This window comes from Sparus aurata, chromosome 13, assembly GCF_900880675.1.
Source record: "Sparus aurata chromosome 13, fSpaAur1.1, whole genome shotgun sequence".
Classification (NCBI taxonomy): Eukaryota; Metazoa; Chordata; class Actinopteri; order Spariformes; family Sparidae; genus Sparus; species Sparus aurata.
The window spans coordinates 14,211,514-14,227,104 of NC_044199.1; the positions used below are offsets into that span (position 1 = coordinate 14,211,514).

The 15,591-nt window shown below is 41.1% G+C and overlaps 1 protein-coding gene across 5 annotated transcripts in view; it reads left to right on the forward strand.

Annotated features, from left to right (window-relative positions):
* Window positions 1-15,591, forward strand: part of abr (ABR activator of RhoGEF and GTPase) — a 143,148-nt gene that overhangs the window by 48,265 nt on the left and 79,292 nt on the right. For 4 of the 5 annotated variants that reach the window (XM_030437416.1, XM_030437413.1, XM_030437414.1 and 1 more), the window contains exon 2: window positions 9,574-9,755. In XM_030437416.1, coding sequence (XP_030293276.1) covers window positions 9,574-9,755 — 182 coding nt within the window. Of the gene's footprint in view, window positions 1-9,573; window positions 9,756-14,122; window positions 14,362-15,591 lie in introns of those variants that run through there. The other variant, XM_030437417.1, reaches the window with a different exon arrangement.

Consider the following 15,591-nt stretch of genomic DNA (forward strand, 5'->3'; position numbering starts at 1 on the left):
CAGTCATAATTTTATGAGTGGAGGCAGTTTCGTTCACATTCAAAACTAAAATGTCTCTGCTAAAATGACATCAGTCAGAAGGTTTTAGTTGCTGTTCTAAGGTTACTGCAGTAAAGTGGGAAAACAAGTCGTGAGGCTTTCATAATCTATTGTTAGCACTTACGCACATGCAGCACTGAACATCTACAATTGGTTCCATCCAACCACAACATGAAATCTCTGTGTTAATCAAAGTTTTGTTCTGTTCTTTAAAGCTGTCTACAGGCAGTCCTGCGCTGTCAGCACATGCAGGATATTAGCAATGTACAACCAGTTTTATCTTACTCATCACTCTGTGGTCTCCACATGTGTTTCTCCAACCTCTCAGTTCAGGTAATTGTGCAGTAATGACCATCAGTGCTAGTAAAGCATTTTAGCAGCACTGAAGAAACATGTTCTTAGTGTTTGCGCATTGGCGGCTCTTAGCTATCTGTATGTAAGACTTTTTCTGTACATTACATCGTCATCCTGACTTTGAAGCTATGTACTCAGGTAAATCGCTTATTTGCCCCAACCAATTGGCTGAAACACCTAATTCTCTTTCTAATTGTTGCAACATTTCTAACATTAACTAGTTTTTCATCCTCATTAAGCACACATTTTAACTGAGTTTTCAGAAAACCTGCAAAAGAAAATGCAGTGCATTTCCATTTGTGCTGCAGGATATGATAACATTTTATAATTTACGCACAGTGAGAATAATCATTCAAGTATCACAATTTTAGTTTTCTCTGAAAAAATCATGATGATATGACATTTGCAGGAGTCTGTACCAAACAAACTTGTTTTCTAAGTACTCTACTTTTCTACAGTACTACAGCAATCCTGTTTCCAGCTTCCACTTTTTGGATAATGCACTTGGCCATATTGTGATTTTGATAATATTTATTTCATATATTGTGCAGTCCTAGTTTCCATATACCACCACTTAGCTATTGTTATAAGTTAAGCCCTTTTAGATAAGCAGAAATTCTCCACTCGGGTGCTATCGACACATAACTGAAGAAGGCGATGCGCTGATATGACACAAGAGTGCCCGTCAAACCTCAAACTGTGGAAAATTATGTGTAAATAGTGAATGAATTAGGAAAGTTTTGTTAGGTTCATCCAGCTATTTTACAGCAAATAGGGACAATTATCATGACTAACCATAATTATCCCAGTCAGCTCAAATATTCAAGACCAGGTGATTATTTATCAATTGTAACATACAAATCTGTCTGGGGAAGGGCCACCACTGGGGCCCATGATGGTCAACTTCATGTCTTTGTGTCCCACATGGAACCCTTGTATGTCAACTCAGTATGACCTTTTAATTATTTACAAGGAAAATCTTTAAAAGTATATTACTACAAGTTCAAAGTTGACAACTGAATCTATACTGCAGGTCTCTAGTAAAACTGACAGTCACATTTCTAAAATAGAGATGGTATACGATAGAAATATTTGAATTGATTGGCTTCAGAGCTGATTGTGTGTGTCTAGACAGACTTTGTGCTGTGTTTGGCTGGCAATGCATGTCTCTTTTCAATGGACAGTGTTCACATTTACAAATGAGTTGCAGATTGTATGATAAACCTGGTTCCCCATTTGATAAGAGCCAGTGGGGCCTGGGAAAAAACTAACAACAGTACGTATATAAATAATCCTGTGAAAGTTAATCATCACTTCTAATCATCACTGCGCTATGTTTGTTGGACTCAGGAGATTGCTGTGTTGGCCTGCAGCAATGTAATTCGAATCATTTACAAATGTAGAAACAGTTTTTGTTGGTTCCACCTGGGATCGTCTTAACAGATATGCACATGGACCCACACTATTGATTTTTATGGCTACGTGACCCGTAAACCATAACAGGGAAGAACTTTATCGGCTAGCAGGGAAGTGACGTGACAATTTCAAGAGGACACAGACACACGTTGATAAACTCAAGGCATTTTATAGCTTCCATACAGTAACCGCTCTTTTTGTGCGTATGAGTTGTTTCCTCCCCCGCTGTGGGTGTTTTTGAATACAGCATTGTTGCCTTAATTTGAATGAGTGCTGTCTGAAAGGTTCGTAACAGTGGTAGTATTCAACAGTGAGAGCAGCTCCAAACCAGCTCTCTCATTTTAGATGAGTCAGCCTCTCAGTTTGTGTTGTTGAATTTTTGAGTGGAAGAAATGGAACCAGTGGGACTTAAGTAGTGACATAATATTTGCCCGACTGCCTTGGTGACACAGATGCCTGCCAGCGAAGGTGTTTAGGTCAAACAACACTCACGCAGACACCAACGCACTCATGGCTTTCTTCTTTGAGGCCGCGTGTGTCCTTCGCTCTCTCCTCTCCAGCAATGGTAAGTCTGGTCTGGTCACCTCGTGTTTGATCGTGTAGTTTCTCTGGTGTGTAGATGTGTGTGTGGCTGAGTGTGTGTGACAGGTTCACTTCACTGCGGAGATGTTCAAGAGCGGGGCCCGTATTGATTTGTCAATTAGGTCTTTCTCCTCAGCAAGTCAGTCCTTTTACCTGACGTTGTCTCCTGTTTAATCGCATGTCATGTTGAGTGTGTCCCTGAGTTAACCCTGTAAAATATATGTGTGTGTTTGGGGACTGCTCTATTGAACAGTAATAACAGGTTTGGGCTAATGACTCCTCTCCACAGAGAAATTCCGGCACAGCATTGATTTTTCTGTTTGTCACGCACAGGGATTGTCAGGGCGCATTAGCTGACTGAGGCAGCCTACATTTCAGCCTGTCAGGGTGTTTGCAGATAAACATGTGCACGTGCAGACTCCTGTGTCATTGGCCCGTGCACATGTGAGCTTTTTAACTGACTAAATAAATCACTAAACTGGTCAGACTACTGCCCCGGTGCAACTGACTGAAACATTTAAAACATGCACAGAGCCACACTGCTTTTAGCTTCAGCAGCTGGTTTCACACGATTGGATATAGACTCAGCAAACACTCACAGTTTCTTACACTTTGCTTCGTGATCTCATCTTTTGGTTAAAAAAACTGCCTGTGTAAAATCTGTGGGTCTGCATAATTAATCTGTAACTTTAGTTTCTGCCATAAATAATGACACAATGATGTCACAATGTATGGATTGAATTTCAATTACAATGTCGACTCTAGTTAAAGATGATAAGTATGTGGTTATGTGCCATTTAAGTTTGTTTGTTGTATGTTCTACAGTGCAGATGTTGTTGATTCAGACATGGAAATTCTTTATTAAAGGCTTTAGAGATATTTTGTTTTTAGCAGCATGGCTCTTGGGATTGCAATTGGTTGGTCAGTTGGTCAGTCTGCCACTTTTTTTATTTGATTGTAACATAATTTGCTACAGATATTTAAGTTCCTTGAGGAGAAATCGTTATGATTTTGTTGACCCTTCTATGAATCAGATCAAAGTTATCTCATCAGGATATTTCACTTTCAATTTTGTGAAATATCATGACATTGATTTGGATTGATTGGCTTTGTAATATCTATACAATGAGTAGATGGATTGTAGGGGTGTGCCAAAATATAGATACTACGATATATCGCGATATTTCGTCTTGAGGTACGTTATCGATACACTGGTGCCAAATATTGATATTTAGAAATGTAAAAAAAAAATATATATTTTTTTTTTCAGTGCAGTCAATAAATTCTGAATTTCTTCAGTGACACAGATATCGTGATGTATCGTGGATGAAATTTCTTGCAATATATCGATTATCGCAGAATCGCTGTATCGTGATATTATAGTTATCGTGGGCAAAATATCGTGATAGTATCGTATCGCGAGGTACCTGGTGATACCCAGCCCTAATGGATTGCCCTGAAATTTGTCACAGGCATCCATGATGCCCAGTGGAGGAATTGATGAAATGTAAATCCCCTTGCATTTCATCCGATGCTGTTATCTTGTCAAGTTTTCTGTTTGTGTTTTCATGGTTCTTTTGCAGGTTAACCATTCACATCAGGCCATCAGCCTCAGCTGTATGTTGAGTTTAGTGCTACAATTATAAGAAAATGCTAGTCTGTTAACACGCTGAACTCAAGTGGTGAAAATGGCAAATTATGCCTGCTAAACATTAACATGGTAGTATTATTACTGTCACCATTTTGGCATGGTTTGAGCAAAGCATCCGTTTTCATGGCTGTGCTCAGCAGAGAATATGAAGTAGCCCTTGTTCTATTTAAAAAGATAAGCTAAGTTAGGAACACTGTCTTTTGTGTCCATAATTCTAATGGCTGTCCTCTTCTTGCTTAACTTTACAGCTTTGATTTCCAATAGATTACCAACTTTTCAGATTCACAGTCTGGCTTAACTTCTTCAATTTCTGATGTTTAAACAATAAGCTAGTTGACCTGCCCTTATTCCATTTCCTCTTCTTCTGTATTGTCTGATTGCTTGTAGTGTACATGTAAAACCCCATCAAATCTACAATAGTGCACTGCTCTTTTCCTCTATACTGTAAACCTATCTACCAACTTCCTGCTCTGAAGAATTATGTGTTCACTCTGTGTGTATCTGTGCAGCCCCTTTTCAGTGTTTACAGTAATTCCCCCACAGAAATGCACCTCCCACAATTAAACATTAATGAAGAAATCAACCAGTAGATGTGTTGAGCCTGCTGCTCCGGTGCTTTTAATAACATAAATGCTGCCATAAAACTCAATGAGTAATGATTTCCTCTTGAAGGTTATGTTTTTGCCTGGACAGTCTTTCAGTTTGAAATGGATGCCTATGCCTCGGTCTTATGCTTCATTTGAACCAGCAAATAACCATTAAGTCTGTTTTATTTTTTTTTAAGTAGATGTTATTGTTTACCACAAAGTAATTAATGAATCAGTGTATGTCCGGTTTACCTCATATTGCCAATGTCCACCTACTCAAGCCAGTTTAATGAATGTAGTTTTCATTTATTACAAAATTAACGCACAGTTTCAATTAACTAAAATGTGCATATGCTTTAACTGTCATTCAGGGGATAAACAGGTTTTGTCACACTGCTGGTTTCTATTTTGGGGCCTGGCAGGGTTGACAGATCAGACATAAATACCTTAAAGATATCACCTCCGCATACTACCACCACCAGCGTATGATGCCTTTTCTGCTAACTATATTGCACCACATACGGCTGTAATTATTTCTGTCTCTCTGATCTCCCACTGTTGTGGTTTTTGGTCTGATTTTGCCACTGTGGGCCGAACAGCAGCAGCAGCCGCCAGCCAGGTGAAACGGACTTCTTCACAAATGCCCTTTTCTTTTTGTCTCTGCTCCTCTCTCTCTCTCTTTGTATCCCTGCCTTGAATTAATATGGCTAATCAGACATAATGAGCAGAAATAATGACCACTTACACACCAAATTGCACGCAGAGATTCATTCAAACACAAAGTGAATCTAATGATTCATTAACAGATTTACACACAATGCATACAGAGCTGACATTAAAATACGGAAATGCATGAAAGCTCTGTAACTGTAAGTAAGCCAAATGCACACAGTGTGCACACAGCTGAGAGCTGAGGGTATATTCAGGCCTATTTGCTCTGCTTTGTCTTCACTCATCTGACTCTGTAATTGACTGTAATTCTGAATGATTTTGCCTATTGATGTTGGTGCAAAAAGATTAATAAAAAATTATTGGTTAAAGAGTGAACAGACATTGGTGCTTGTCTAGACCTACGTGCTGACAATGGTAAATATAGATATAGGTAAATATCTTGCATAACCAGAGCAGTTGTCTGTTTTTCCCTCGTGCTCACGTACAGTCACACTACTTTAGCAGATTGGGACAAACTAGCCTGTCAGGAGGCCAGAAGGTGTACAGAACAGTCACAGAGAAAACAGATGGAAGAAAGAGACGCAACTACACTTTTGCATATTGGAAGTACGGACTCACTCTATGGCATGATCGCAGCACAGTTGGCGTGGGACAAACGACCGTATCTCAGTGTTTTTAACCCTGTCCTCACCTTTATGTCTCATGTTCTACCCCAGTCATTTCACAGAGCTTTGGCATGCTGTCACTGTTTTTTCTACATGCTTCACTAAGCCAGCTCAGACCCAAATGCACCATTTGTCAGCTATTTGCCTAGCAGCTACGAATAAACCATATGGTCACTGTGACTCCCCATGGTCCACATACATACTCTCATGCAACTAACAGATGGAGGGAGTTTTTTGATTGGCAGGTGGGTGGTCCAGTGATTGTGGGTTATTGTGCGTGTCAGAAGGTGACATACGGCTGTGTGTGTGTGTGTGTCGGCCACTCAAGGCACCCATCAACATTAGTGTGATGGTGTATGTCCTCCCTGTGGGGATTGACCCCTGCTTTTATTTCCCAATTAGTTCTCACTTGTGGCTCGAAAGAGTTGTTTGATATTCTTACACGCACGAGCATACAAGAACACCTTTCTTGAGCCCATGTTTCTCTGTGCTTATGAAGGTTGAGCTCAGTGTAGGTTATACGCTCACCGGCACACTCCCACATAATTTGCTTTTGAAACGTTTGGTTCTGCTTTTACAGCAGCCCACTGCTCTGTGCCTTTTTGTAATAGTTACATAAGCTCTGGTGCATGCACTTCTCCTATCCTTGTTCATCAAAGAGATGCACTGTACTGTATCAGGTGTATAAACAGGATTTTTATGTGATCAGCGTGAAAGTTGACTTCCTGGATAATCTATATTCACTGTATAAGCATCTTTGCTTTTTTGTTTACACTATTTTCTTATTTGCAGTAAAGAAAATCCTCCCTTTTTTTAATAATATTTATGTCTTATAGCGTTATTATCATCATGCTTGTCCATAAGAGCTGCAACAATTAATTGATTTCAATTTATCGTTACCTATTGAATTAATTATTGTTAACCATTTTTATAATCCGTTAATGGGTTTCAGTAATTTCCTTTTAAAGGCTTTATTCTCTGATTTCTTAAATGTGAATATTTTCTGGTTTATTTACTTCTCTTTGACAGTAAACTTATTGTCTTTGGGTTTTTGACAAGATAAAACATTTGACTACGTCATCTTGGGGATTTTAAGATTATCAGCTTGATCGACAAGCTTAAATACACGTGTCCTCTCTAGGACATCACATATAAGGGGTAACAACCAAGCATGGCTCATGTTTGACACAGGCTTTTTTTATGCCTTTTGTTATTCCACTGTTTTCTTTTTTCTTACTTAATCTTTTCAACATTGAGATACAGTTACACAGTACAACAAACAGACAGCTGGTCACCTGTGTGATGATGCAAGCATTATGCTGATCAATATACATAAAAGGTCATATGATAAAGGTTCAGTGATCATCTTGTGCAGTCACGTACACAAGTCATTTTTCCCAGTATTGCAGGAATTTATCAGTCTGTAAATTTAGCAAAAAAGTTATTCTCTCAACCCCTTGAACTGCAATAGCAATATCTAGCCAGTAGGGCTGCACAAAAAATCGTTAAAAATCGCGATCTCGATTCACACATACACGTGATCTCATTTCTACACACAGCGATTCTGAAGCATTTTATATCTCGAGCCGAATCACAAACAAATGCTCCTATTTTCCTCCCGGATTTTTTGAAGCGCCCCCAAACGCAGCACGGCCGCTGCCTCCTCCCTCAACCTGTGGTAAAGCGTATTTACAACACGTGATTCAGTGGAGGGAGCCCGCCTGCAGTTGAGTGTTTGGAAGGAGTGTGAGAAGCCGTTTTTAGACGGGGCAGCAAGCCGCCAATCTGCCCGTCCTATTGACGACTAGGTCCGCGGTTTTAGACAGAGGGCGGCAAATTGGGGTCTGTTTTGGTCCGCCGATTTGCTGCCTCGGACGGTACACTTATTTCCGCCTCGACTGCTAGCTTGTTGTTGTAGCGAAAAAAAGCCCCCCGCTAAGAACCCAGTTCTAAACTCCAATGGGGTGCAATGCAAAGCTCTTATTTTGAAGACAAATTCGTTGTCAACTGTTCGCAGCCCAACTTCGGGCTTCACGTCACGTCACATGTTTACGCCTACCTCTGAGGCGGTTTTTGGAAAAGGAAGAATATTATGCCTCCGTTTTAGAAAGCCGATCACAGCAGCTATCTCATATCACCTAGCCAAAGCTACGGCCCCAATAAACACTGTACAACATGAGGTATTAGAGGATGTTCTCTCATCTTGGAGACAATTTTTTTTTTTTTTTACTTTTGTAAAAATAATTTCTCATCCAATGATGGAACTAACAAAACAAAAAAAAAACCATTGTAGTATGCCTCTTCCATACTACAATGTTTTTTTTGTTTTGTTCAAGTTCATCAGTGCAATAAACATTTTGTGAAAAAAATCGTGCCAGAGAATCGTGATCTCAATTCTAAGCAAAAAAAATCGTGATTCACATTTTTTCCAGAATCGTGCAGCCCTACTATCCAGTCAGTCTTTATTGGAGACTAGGTAGATATGTATTTGTCTTGCGCTAATAAACAAGCTGCAATGTTTCTCAAATACATTGTGGGAAAAGAGCAAGAGCTCCAGAGCAGTTGTCTGTTTTTCCCTCATGAGGTACACTCACACTACTTCAGCAGATTGGGACAAACTAGCCTGTCAGGAGGCCAGAAGGTGTACAGAACAGTCACAGAGAAAACAGATGGAAGAGAGAGATAGAAAAACAAATACACGCAACCACACTTTTGCATATTGAAAGTGCGGACTCACTCTATGGCATGATCACAGCACAGTTGGCATGGGACAAACGACCGTATCTCAGTGTTTTTAACCCCGTCCTCACCTAATGTCTCATGTTGTTCCCCAGTCATCTCACAGAGCTTCAGCACGCTGTCACTGTTTTTTCAGTATGTAAATTTAGCAAAAAAGTTATTCTCTCAACCCCTTGAATTGCAATAGCAATATCTATCAAGTCAGTCTTTGTTGGAGACTTGGCTTGTAACCATTTCCATGTTACAGCTTTCTTGCTTGTGGGAAAAGAGCAAGAGCTCGTTATTCTACCGTTTTCTTCACCAGCATTCCTTTGAAGGCAGTAGTTGATTCAAAGTCAGCGTTGTTCCCTTCCACCGGAGCTGTCACTGTTACTCAGGCCCTAACACCAGCGTTGTCACTGGACATGAATAGTGACCTCAATACCGACTCTGAACCTTATATATATATAACTTATAGAAGACTTTGATGCAGCAGAAACAAATGAAATTTAGAGTATGAAAGTTACATGTGAAATCTGCTGCCATGCTAGATTAAGGTTGTATTTGCCATTTTTTCAGCCACTGAGCTTTACACAACGTGCTTCAACAATCCACATGTCCTCTGCCTGTAAACTCTTTGTGTTTCTGTGCATAGCACCTTCAATCATCAAAATATTTTTCCCCTCCTGGTTTATGTTATTATATGTTTAATCTTAACATAGTTTACAGAATAAGTGGTGGGCAAAAAGAGAGTTCAGTGCCTGAAAACAGCATTGAGGAAGTATTTCACTGGAGCCCAGCAAATGGCCTTGTTCTCTTTGGTGAAATGCTAATCAGCATCCCTCTTTTTCTCTTCATCTCTCCCTCCCGCTCTGTCTCTGTCCTCCAGACTTTAACTACAACACAGATGGCTACGAGGGGGACGGAACGGAGGACGGCAAGTCTCAGGACGGCTCAGAGACGCTGCCCTATATAGATGAATCGCCCACCATGTCGCCCCAGCTGTGCGCGCCCCAAGGGCCAGACGGAGAAGCGGTCTCCCCCACGCCACCAGAGGGCCTTCCGCCAGGGGTAAGAGTGTGCGCACACACACACACTCATAGAGATAGAGAGAGGGGCTGTTGCACATAAATCACAGGCTGGATTTTTGAGATTACATGCTACATGACTGGCTCAGGTGCAGTTCTCCTCCAGGCAAGCTACTGAGGTAAAATATGTAGGAACCTAAAAGGCATGAAGGTTGATTTCTATGCAGGTTGTAGGTTTTATAAACTTAACTTGTGTTTTAGTGAAGACCCCTTCAGATTTTCAATAAGAACAGAGACAATGTACCTGGCTGTGAATGTGAGAGCAGCTTTCTAGTGTCAAACTCTGCATACATCATTCTACTCAGGGACGCTCAGACATTCAACTTTAGGAACGTGAGTAAATACACATGTGGTACTTTAACAGTATCTTTTTCTCAGGTATATTTAAGTTATTTGACAGAATTCCTACACTAGAGCTCAACACTGATATGAGATCTCAACAGTCATTTTTGCAAAATCACATGATGAAGTTTCATTTAAAGGATAGGTTCACATTTTTCCAAGTCAAGCTTAATACATTACTCACAAGCCTGTATATACGGTAAAAGAGTTATTGGTGGCTAGCCTCCTGCCCATATTGGCTGTGACAAGATTAAATTAAATTAAGTGTTTGACAAAATCCACAGTTATCCTTCTGTTTAAAAATGCACTCTAAATTTCAGCTAACATGAAGCTTTAGCATTATGAGTTAGTCTGATTAATTGGCTCAAAATGAGTGTTCATTGTATGATATCCCTTGTTTGTGTACATCCTTGGACAGTGTTTTTCTTTTCTTTTTTTTTTTTTTTTGCTGAGCTGTAGTCTAGTGATAGTAACACAAAGAGGGAATTTCATACTCAAAAAATTAGGATTTTCTACCGAAGGGAGAATTACAAGAAGCAGTAAATATTTCAGTATAAATTTTGTGCATGTTGTATTATTGCGACAAAAAGAAAAACACCTTGTTCTTCAATGTAGCATCCAGAAAAGCCTTCAAAGTACTCCCAGCTCAACTATTATATCATTGACAACTGCAACAAAAACTCACAGGTGACTGAATGTTCCATATTATTATTAGAATTTACTCATAATGTCTCAACTCAAAGATTTAGAAATATCATGAAGACAGTTAAAATGTGTTAAGCACATTCAAATGTTTTACACTATGAACAGCCTGACATCCTGTAAAGAGTGTAATACACTTAAAGCAGATCCGTCATCAGCCAGAATTTTTCCTTGTTATTAGCAGTAGCAGCTCCACCTGAGATGATTTCACTTCAGGCTCTATCTGCGATGACAGTCTTTTGGTCTTTTCTGGACAGCTGCCAGATTATGACCTAGTGTAATTGTTAGTGATTAGCTAAAATAGCTGGACTCCCTGCAGCACACCGCAGGTGGCACATTCATAGCAGCAGGAAATGACCGCTGACCCACATGGGGTTTAACGTCACCATCACCGATCTGCCAGTTTGTGCTTGAATGCAGAACACATTCCAGGCCTGTTTATCCAAAACATTGGAGTTGTTTTAAACATTTTTAAAGTGGTCATTGCAGTGATCACTTGTACTTCAGTGTGTTTTGGTGGTCATAAAATTCACTGGGCCATTGTCTTTTATATGAATTTCTGGTAGGGAGTAGCAATATATGGCTCATATAACAATGCACAATGTTTACTAAATGTTTCTGTCTGCATATTTCCTTGTGATCTTTTATGTCAGTAGGTAAGGAATTTCAGATCTCTTTTCATGACTCGCGGGTGTGTGTGTGTATGTGTTTGTATGAATGTGTGAGTGGGTGCAGCTCATCAGCAGCCCGGGGAGGCTCAGTGGGAGTCATGTTGACTATGACCTGAACCTCCCCTCCAACACGCACACTCTGACACACATAGCCACACAGAAAAAGAGGGCTAACAGGCTTTCACAAGCTGCTTTGACATGCCGCATGGAAAAAAGCATGAATGAAAACTACAGCAGTCATGATTGGTTGGCTCAGACTTTTGTTTAGAGGGATGTACTTTGTTTCTCAATATACACCCAACAGGAATATAGAATCTACCCCTCATTCGCTCCGTTTGGCCTTAAAATCTGCCCGCTCTCTCCCATTGGCCCTTTTTAAAATCTCTATTCCAAGCAGCTGTTTTATCATCATATTACAAATACGCTGTGGCCTTGATCATTGACCTTATAATAGCTTTGACATGTGAATCATTTTATTGTTGTGCTGCATTCTTTGAGTCGCTTTGTTAGGGGTCAGCTCATGAAAAATGAAAGTGTGTCTCCATCTGGTGGCTAATTGGGGTAAGAACAGATGAGACAGGACATTTTCCCATAAAGAAACATTTAAAGTGTACTGTTTTTTTTAAAATAAATAGTTAATAATTAACTTTAATGATTAACAATGATGGAGTAACTACTATTAACCACTTTAACCTCACATATTTTTTATCAGAGCAGAGACATTTTATTTATTTATTTATTTTATTTAATTTTTTTTCAAGATTTTTTCTGGCATAGACACCTTTATTAAGCAGTAGACAGATAGGCAATATGGGAGAGAGAGGGGGATGTGACATGCAGCAAAGGACTGCCGGCCGGAATCAAACCGGGGTCGGCTGCGTATGTGGCATGCGCTCTAACCACTCGACCACCTGCGCGCCCGCAGAGACATTTTAAAACACTTTAATCCTTCCACCTTTAAGAAGCCATGATATAAATAACATCACATGAGGCAAAATATAGCACTAGATCATGAAGACACACTGTTTACATGTCTCTTGACCCCCACACCTTGGTAACAGATTGAGTCAGAGCAGTTCATATAGGCGGTTGGTTTGATCCTGCGAGGGATCGTTTGGACTCTAAAGGTCTTTCCACTGTAGTCGTCCTCTCCTCACCGCCTTGTGAAGTCGGCCTTTCTTTCCGCTGAGCTTGCACTGGCCTCTCATCCACTGACACAAGAGAGCCAGCGCCGACACCTCCCTGCCAAAATGCAGCCGTTCAGCATGACGAGCCTTCAGTTTGGACTATTTTGGTGATAAGTCTTAGTTTATATTTATATTTTGGGAATGCTCTAAAACTGTAGTTTCTGTATATCTGAGGAGGCCAGAGGTTTCTCTGTTTCTCCCTCCTTTAAAAGGTTTTCCTTAGTCAAATGGATGTCTAAGGATAGAGGGTGTTGCATGTCAAGATTTCAAGCGCACAAATGTAATTGACTTCACTAGTTTTATGCTTTTGTTTTCTTCCACTTTTTTTGGTCCTCCTTCTCATATTTATTCTTTTTCCATTCTGAGGTCATTTTCTTTCCCTTGTCCTCTTATTTATATGGTCCTTTCGCTGCCCATGTTAATGGCTTGTAATGGTGGTGACCTAGAAAGACGAGCCACAAGCATAAATTTGACTATTATTTATTTTCCCAATAGTCTTCCAGGTCCTTGGCTTGTAAAATAGGTCTGACCTATAAAGTAGAGGCCAGGCGGTTAGCATCCCCGAAAAAACGCGTTGATTTTGCCAGATTAGTCCGCAGACATGGCAGCAAAGACGAGGTGTTGGGCATTTCTGAAATCTTCAGCCAGAGGGGAGAAAAGTATAGAGGGTGGTTGATAGTGTGGCAGTGGGTGTCATTTCCTGTAAAGTGGCAACCAGGGGTCAGGAGCGGGCTGAGAGGTCATGGTGAGGGAACTGTTTTTCATTAACAAAAACGCAAACTTAGAGTAGAATCGTGTCATTCACATTTTCAGTTTCATTTCCCCTCTAGTATCTAGAGTTATTGATTTTCCCAGCATATTGTCTTGGAGCACACGTGGCTTATTTCACTTTTTTTTTTTTTAATACTTTAACCACATGTTCTGCCTTCGCTAAACGGCTGCTACCAAGTGAACTATGTGACCTGTAATTAGAATCAGCCGCACTGGCAGCACATTAGCTGGTCTCGGCTCCACATCCAAGGCCATCAGCAGATCAATAAAGAGACAATGGCCAGGAGACAGGACAGGCGAGAGAGAGATGAACTCTGTAACACTCAGTAATGCGTGAAAGAGAGAAGCTGTGTGTTTCGAGGAAGTGGCTTTTGCCTGAAGATACGGAAGACAGAAATGAAGAGAGTGAAGCAAACGACTCTCCCAGTGAGGCATACACGAACGGCCCATGTAGCCATCAAGGAAGTGGCTGGATAGCGTTTGTTGTGAGGGGAGGGGTGGATGTGGAGGGAGGGCAGACCTCATCGACCGAGGTGGAACAGTGGCGCACACACACACACACACACAAACACACACAGAGTACACACACTCACACCAGGAAGCCCAGCAGAGGAAGGGGGTGGGGTTGTGTAGGCGGGGTCCTCTCTTCTTTCTCTCTCGGCGTCCAGACGACTTACTCTGAAGGGAAAACACTGATGTGTCCAGGCAGGCCCTGAAGAAGGGGATCTCGGGCAGAAAGAGGAGAGGAGGAGGAGGCGGCAGAGGGAAGAAGGGTAAAAAGAAAGAAAAGAGAATCATGGAGGAGGAAGAGGAGGAGGTGCTGTGCTACTTGGACAGGGTGCTGGAGGAGGAGGAGGTGTTTGAATATGGAGATGGGGAGCTGGATCCCATCAGTCCGACACATAGACAGTTCAAGGTGAGATAGCGGCCGGACAGCTGGATGCAGGGAACACACACACACACACACACACACAAACACAAACACAGACACAGACACAGACGGTCTAACACACCGACCAGGCTCGAAGGCTTGGCTATTTAAAGCAAAGTGGAAAGTATTGTTGGTGTCTTGGCATGATGTGGCGTCACTATGTGCTGCTACGTGTGTCTGCAGTATAAGCCATCTGTGCTGCAAGAGTGTGTGTGTGTGTGTGTGTGTGTGTGACAGCTATTGGTCTGTCAGCGTGGCCTGACAAGGCAGCTACTCCGGAGCACATGTCTCTTTACTCTGCTGCTTAAGCTTCTGGTCTCTGCTTGTAATGCTAACTTCTGCCTGTTAAGAAGCCTGTGTGCTTGCGTGTGTTTTTGTGTACTCCTCCCAGTAGATGAATGTACAAAATGCGTTGATGCCTGCCCTGTTACTGGTCACTCTTGTTTTCAGCTACTTTATCACACAGGATGCGGGTACAATAGAAAAACATGCAGCGTTTTTCTGTATGAAAAGCATAGCTGAAAAAGTGCATGCACAGGCGCAGGTTGCCATGGAAAAATCCTTTCACTGCTCATTTCTCATCTTGCCCTCTCTCGCCACACAGTAGCTCTTTGTACAGCAGAGGAAAATATTCCCAGTGTTGTAAGAAATAGTTTTCCCCCCTTCCTTTCCTGTCTATTTTTTTCATCCTGCCGTGACATGCTTGTCACGGAGGCAGTAAGCTCCACATGTCAACAGCACACACATGTTTACTTTGACAATAAAATGCATTTCTCCGTGCTGCAATACACAGACCTGGTATACAGAGTATAAAAAGAGGTAGGAAAGCTTGCAAGAAGTAGCCTGGAGATGTAATTTGAATAAAAACACAATGTCTGGAGATGTGGACACACATATGGTTTGTGGTGCTTAAAATAAATGCTGAGCTGCAGCAGTACTTGCATATGAAAGAGACATCTGAGAGTCTGACTCATTTCTTGAGCTGCTTTTGTTGTGAGCTTTAGTTATAAGAAATGTTTTTCTTGCAGTCTCTTTTAAGGAATGCCAGCAGACTAAAACAGATGAAGAGGCTCAAACCATGCTCAATAGATGCTCGTTTGAATTCCTTTATTGAATTACTGAGGTAGCGATATCAATTCAGCGCACTCAAAACTCTCAACAGTTTAATTAAGAGAGACATGATTTGTAGAATCTATCTTGGTTCTTGTTGCTGAG